Source organism: Monomorium pharaonis, chromosome 5 (assembly GCF_013373865.1).
Source record: "Monomorium pharaonis isolate MP-MQ-018 chromosome 5, ASM1337386v2, whole genome shotgun sequence".
NCBI lineage: Eukaryota > Metazoa > Arthropoda > Insecta > Hymenoptera > Formicidae > Monomorium > Monomorium pharaonis.
Genome location: NC_050471.1, coordinates 7,405,016 through 7,411,344, shown reverse-complemented (window position 1 = coordinate 7,411,344; position 6,329 = coordinate 7,405,016). Strand labels below are relative to the sequence as shown.

At 37.3% G+C, this 6,329-nt stretch overlaps 1 protein-coding gene across 1 annotated transcript; it reads right to left on the bottom strand.

The window, feature by feature from the left end:
- Window positions 1-466: 466 nt before the first annotated feature.
- LOC105833671 (succinate dehydrogenase [ubiquinone] flavoprotein subunit, mitochondrial) lies at window positions 467-5,892 on the bottom strand. Its single transcript, XM_012675576.3, has 10 exons — window positions 5,546-5,892; window positions 5,071-5,357; window positions 4,735-4,873; window positions 4,470-4,638; window positions 3,882-4,077; window positions 3,200-3,397; window positions 2,509-2,703; window positions 1,902-2,045; window positions 1,614-1,724; window positions 467-1,104 (listed from the first exon to the last, which is right to left on the bottom strand). Exons 1-10 carry the CDS (start codon window positions 5,646-5,648, stop codon window positions 1,018-1,020), a joined length of 1,629 nt encoding a protein of 542 aa, XP_012531030.2. The 5' UTR covers window positions 5,649-5,892; the 3' UTR covers window positions 467-1,017.
- Window positions 5,893-6,329: the final 437 nt, after the last annotated feature.

Below are 6,329 nucleotides of genomic sequence, written 5' to 3'. Positions count from 1 at the left end.
AACGATTAGTATCAATTTCTATTCCACGCCACCCGGTATAATTCAAACGCGGAGGCGTAACGTGACGCGATAAGAGTATACGTATATAACATGGATTTTATTATGGATATAAAGGTGTACACGTGGAAGTTGCAACAATTTTTTCGATGTCAGAAAAATTGCTCGAACGGTATTCTTATCGCGCCGAACGCTTAATTTATTTATCTACATTGTCCGTTTTTTGCATTAGTTACTACTAAATAAAATGCATGTTATAATATAATTTTTAAGTAAGTCCGATATTTTATTTTATAAATAAAACTATTATTCTTTGTTTTTTTACACAGCAAAAATTGTAACATTTTAAAAGCATTAATTTAGAGAATTTGCGGCTAGAATATGGAACATACGGAGACGTATTTTTTTAATTTATAGGCTTGTATATATTTAATGTACTGAAATAAATAAAATAATTTGCAAGCATTTGTATCCCCTATAAAAAATTTATTGAGGACTTATCAGCGCGATGTCGTGTTATCAGAAGGTATAATGATTTATCTCTTACAAAACAAAATTGCGGATATAGTGACATTGCTAAAACGCGCTGAACCATGATCGATGTCTCCTTCATATAAAAACAAAAGAAATGGAGTCGATTACGAAGTTGCATCACCATTACATAATTAATTCTTTATCACAGCCTTCGGCGAGCAAACGTTTTTCTAAAATTCATTAAGAAACGCGACGCCACTTTTCCACGTTGCAAACTAATTGGCATTAATTATTTTTTATCAGTGAACGTCCATAACTGACGTGCGAAGCGACTTTGTACGCAACATATCCGAAAAGAACGTAATATTTAAGAAAACAACCAGTTTTCTTGATGCGATCTTTCTGATTTTTTTAATTACCCAGCTTTCGAATTTCGCGCAACTGACTTCAAGCGTGGGAATAGCGATGACGCGATAGCCGATTAAGTTTCATAATCGCACCGTTTCCATTTCGTTTCAATTATTCGACGATTACTCATTTCTTGGATCAATACGCGCGAACTGCAGGGGGCACATGCTGGGCCTCGGTTTCGTCTAGAGTCGTGTCGATAACAGGCCGATAAGAGATGAAAATCTGTAAACAGTGCGCGCGTCGCGCATTAAAAATCGCAATCTTTCGCGATAGTAAGTAATAATCGAGAAGGAGTCTCAGCTTGAAATATACCATTCTATATCTCTAACAAAATGCGATGAATTAAATGTTTTTTTTTTTTTACAATTAAACTAGAGATTTGTGTCGATTTTTTTTCATGTATAAGTATCGCTCATACTTATTAGTAATTATATTTCGTTATCTATTGTAATGAAAAAAAAGCGCTTTTTAACCTTTAGGCTGCCGGGAAAGCCACTTTCCTGGCTCTGAACAAAGTTCGAAATTTTACATAACGTGTATGTTATTTAAATGGAAAAAGTTTTGGATAAACAAAACATTATTTTAATGAAAAACTGTCGGTAGCGTAAAGGTTAAGCGTATTTTAATTTATAATTTCCAAATAGCTTGGTATTTTATCAATGATATACCGTATGTGTTTTATTGACTTCCGTGAGAATGTTTTCATTAATTTTTTTGAACATTTTACTAACCGTTCCGTCCTCCTGAGCCCACGTAAGCGTATGTTTACGCCAGTGTTCCGGATAAGGTCGTTTCTTTTGTCCGTCGAGCGGTTTCGTGTAGTCATACTCGTCAACTCTGTCCTAGAAACAAAATGAGCATTCATAACTCGATTTCAGCCGGTCGAAGAATCCGCAATTAAGATTACGTTTACAGACTCGAAAAATCGCACGCGGGATTATTACCTGTTTGCGTTAATTATCTATACAGATTTAATGTTCTAATTTTTTATAACGTAAAAACAATTTCTACATTTGAACCTTGAAATCTTCCCTGGCGTGCGAGCCTCTAGATTCCTTTCGATTTTCGGCCGCGTATACGGTATTCATGCAAACCAGCATCATGTTTTGCAGCTCCAAGGCCTCGACGAGCTCGGTGTTCCAAATGAGGGACTGATCTTGCACCTAAAAAAAACATTCAGAAGCAGATCCACATGTGCGTCTGGGGTCTAGATAAAGCGTTTCACATATATTATCATCTTATGCAACGACGCGTTACGCCACCGACCGGTAATGTAATATAGCGGTGCAATTATTCGTGCAATCATAACGAAGTATTGCTGATTCAGTACTGAAAAATGTGAAAAAAAAATCTTTCGATTTTATATAATTTAACAGAATATCACACGAAAAACTTAAAACACGTTCGAAGTTGTAGCTTTGCTCTTTAAAATGTGTGTTTAAAAAGTTGTCTGCGGTTTCCTTTTCTCGAAACATTTTAACTTTTCACGAGAAAATTGCAAGCATTTCCAGCGACTTCTGCCAGCCCTGCAGCGTATTTCATTTAATTGCATTTTTTGTTTTAAGAGTTTCCAAATTTTACTGCTAAGTAATTTAAAAATTAATGATGAGCGTCGATCGAGCTTACGCATAAATCTGGCAGATCGCAGGTATAGAGACGGGACATCTCTCTGCATGCCCGTTGCAGAATATCACAAGTTCTGAATACCCCGCAGTATCTCTGCATCGTACGTTGCATCTCGTCCCGCAGCTCGGCAATGGGAACGCAGCCTTTCGCATAACGGGTTGCATCGAAGCGACAAATCGACTGCTCGCCGATGTCCTGCATCCAAATCGCTCTTTGACGGCATGCATTTATATGCTAATTCGTGATTCGTAAAACGCGAATCTTCCTTGCGCCAATTAGGCGCGCAAGTTCTTCTGCGACTTCAATATACAACTTCAAGGAAACAACATGGGGTCCGAAACATTTGTAGTATCAAATTGACCGCGCCGTTATTTATGAAAAGAAACTTTAAAAATTAAAGAATAAATACAAACTTTAAAAATTAATTGGAAAAATTAATTACAAACATAAACAATAAAAATTGTATGTATAAAGTAGTTGGTAAAATATAATTATGGAAAAATTTAATTATGGAAAAAAGATTCTTTGTCAAATAATCCTAACATATATCAGCGAAATGATTTGAAACATAATATCGAAGAATTATGAGAATGGTAATTTGCAATAATTTATATTGTCCCATTAAATTCACGACGATAAAAAGAAGATGAGGAGCGTTTCTGAGGCATCCCGCGTAATTCTTTTTCCTTACTGACGATAACGCCCCGTGACGTTCGCCAGGCCTGGCGATACAATCTATCTGGTCGGCGATGGTTTTGCCGAAGACCACAATTTCCAGAAGACTATTAGCGCCCAGGCGATTAGCACCGTGAACGGACGCACATGCGGTCTCGCCGGCTGCCCAAAGGCCTTCGATCGGTCTGTCCTCCTCATTTTCTCGCGTTAATACCTGTGAAGGTGTTACTTATGTAAAAAAGATACAGTCACGGTATCAAATAACCGTGAACAGCAGTAACCATAAATCTCAGTTATCCGTGAAAATAGATTTACTTGATCTGTACGAATAATAATCGAGTGCCGCGCACTTACTTTTGTCAATAAAACTATTAAACGCCTTAGAGTAATAATAATACGATTATATAATGTAATGCGTTTATTGGATTTATAATATGATTAAAATAATATTATTATTATAAAAAATATAATTATAAAATCTTCATTTTATAAAATATACTCGACATATAAACATTTAAATTAAAATATTGTACATAATAGATAAAAAATAATGATTAAAATGACGATTAGACTGGCAATCTTTAGAATCTATTTATAATGATTAGATATGGTTAGTTGCGCATCTCTGATACCGGTCAATTAAGGATAATAGAATTAATCATGAAAATGAGTATGCGTAATTATATTGCGTTTCTTACCTGTGCACGCCAATTCGTGGGTATGCCGCCCATGTTGTAATGCACCGTGGGAATCACCGGGATCGGTTGCTTCGTCACATCTACTCCGGCGAACACCCAGGCAAGATGCGAGATCCCGGGCAGCTTATCCCGTATCAGTTCGGCCGGCAGATGATTCAGTTGCAGATAAATGTGATCCTTCTTCTTCCCGACGCCCCTGCAAGAAATAACGCAAAGCAATGTATTTCTCCTGGAAAAAAAGACCACTGACATGTTCTTACATCGTGTAACTTCTTCAGCATAACTAATGGTGTATTCCAATTTTCAGAAAATTGAGATGATGGATAGTCAGAGAGATTTATAAGAAATAGAGGTCCAATCTCTCTCAGTTATTTCTTGCTTATGTGATTAAATATAAGTACTATATATTATACAACTTATTCAGTTATCTCTAAATAAAAAATCTGCACGATTGAAGAAATTTTTCTTTCTTACATAATCTTCATCCTTCTTTCCATATTTATAAATCAAGTATCTCATGGCTTTTGGCAGAGAAAGAGAAGGACCGCTATTATAAAATTAATTAGAGTTACGAAGGATTGCACCAACCTTCCTTCGAGTATTTCGACAGTCATAGCTCTCGACACAACGTCGCGGGAAGCTAGATCCTTAGCCACGGGCGCGTACTTCTCCATGAAGAACTCCCCTGCGGAATTGACGAGTTTGCCGCCTTCTCCCCGGCTGCCCTCGGTTATGAGTATGCCGCTGCCGTAAATACCTGCGGTACGGGAAAGGGACCGGTCGGTCAAGTCAAGAGAGTCAAATAAGGGAGAATAAAGTCGTCGGCGGGATGTGAAGGCAAATCTGAAAATACCGGTCGGATGAAACTGAATGAATTCCATGTCCTGCAACGGCAGTCCTGCCCGACATGCGATCGCCATGCCGTCGCCGGTGCAGGCGTGCGCCGCGGTGCAGGAGAAGTAACATCTTTCGGCACCACCCGTTGCAACCACCTGCGAATTGGTAGTTGATATTAACATCGGTATCAATTTATTGCCTTAGTATCGTTAAAAATAAGTGGCCATTTAGCTGCATCAGAAAACAAAAAAGAAACGTAATTATATTAATAAATAATTCAATATATTCTTCTTATAAATTAAACAAACAAGGTGTAAATAAAGTAATATATGATCTTGTAGTCTTTTCTCACTGTGTGATGAGCCCTGAATCGATGCAGAAGTCCAGTCTCCAATTCCCAGGCTAGAATCCCTTTGCAGCATCGGCCGTGCATAAGCAAATCGAGGGCGAAATACTCGATGAAGTAATGCACGTCGTAGCGAAGACTCTGTCCGTAGAGGGTGTGAAGCAACGCGTGGCCGGTTCGATCGGCGACGGCGCAGGTTCGCTTAGCCTGTCCGCCCTTGCCAAATTGCAACGACTGGCCACCGAAAGCACGCTGATAGATCTTACCGTCTTCCGTACGACTAAATGGACAGCCTACGATTTTTTACTTTATTTTAATTTTTATTTAACACAAATCTTGCATTAAAAAAAATATATATTTGTAGATAATAAAATATTATTAACGTATACGTAATTTAACCATAAATATAATAATGTTATAAATCAAAACATATAGAATATTACATATTCTCAAGATAATCTTCGTAATTTATTGGATTTACCGTAATTTTCAAGTTCGTAGACTGCTCGAGGTGCTTCCCTCGTGAGTAGATGAATAGCATCCTGATCACCCAACCAGTCAGATCCTTTCACTGTATCGTACATGTGATACAGCCAATCGTCCTTCTTCTCTTCGGCAAATGCGGCGTTTATGCCACCCTGGGCAGCTACGGTATGTGATCTAGTTGGGAATAGTTTTGTTATTACTGCCACACGGTATCCCTTTTTACCAAGACCAAAGGCCGCCCTTAGTCCTGCGCCTCCTGCTCCTACTATAACTACGTCATAGCAGTGGTCTATTAGAGGATAGTTCTGCAAGTCAATAAGCGTAGCAATTGAGCAATTAAAAATATACACTAATTAAAGAATTCAGAATTGTACATTAATTATTAAAAACATATGCACAAGATTAAATGCGCTATAAAAATATTTTAATCAAAATTAAAAAATAATAGATACAGGGTTAATAGTTGTATTTTCAAAGATAAATTTGTATATTCTAAAAGGATACAATTAGAAGTTGACAAAGTTATTGACACAAAAGTATAGTTATCACGTCAGGAAGTTATGAAATATAAAGAGAATGAAATAAAAGTTTATCCTGTCTTTTAATTTATATGGAATATTTCGTTAACTATAAAGATTTTAATAAAATGTACTTACACTGCTGTTTTCGTCCACACCGCACTTTGCCTTTTCCGCTGGGCTAACGTTTACGTGAAAGCTTCGCGCATTTCTAATTGTTGCGTGAGATTGTCTCACGAATTTCTAGGGAAAAAATTACTG

Bases quoted from the DNA above. Each gene is read 5' to 3' on its own strand.
- LOC105833671 (XM_012675576.3), bottom strand. From the start codon at position 5,648: ATGTACGATACAGTGAAAGGATCTGACTGGTTGGGTGATCAGGATGCT. The intron at 2,046-2,508 runs GTAAGCTCGATC...TGTTTTTTTTAG, and splicing joins GCGATCTGCCAGATTTATGC to GTGCAAGATCAGTCCCTCAT. The intron at 1,725-1,901 runs GTTCAAATGTAG...TTTTGTTTCTAG, and splicing joins ACGCCAGGGAAGATTTCAAG to GACAGAGTTGACGAGTATGA.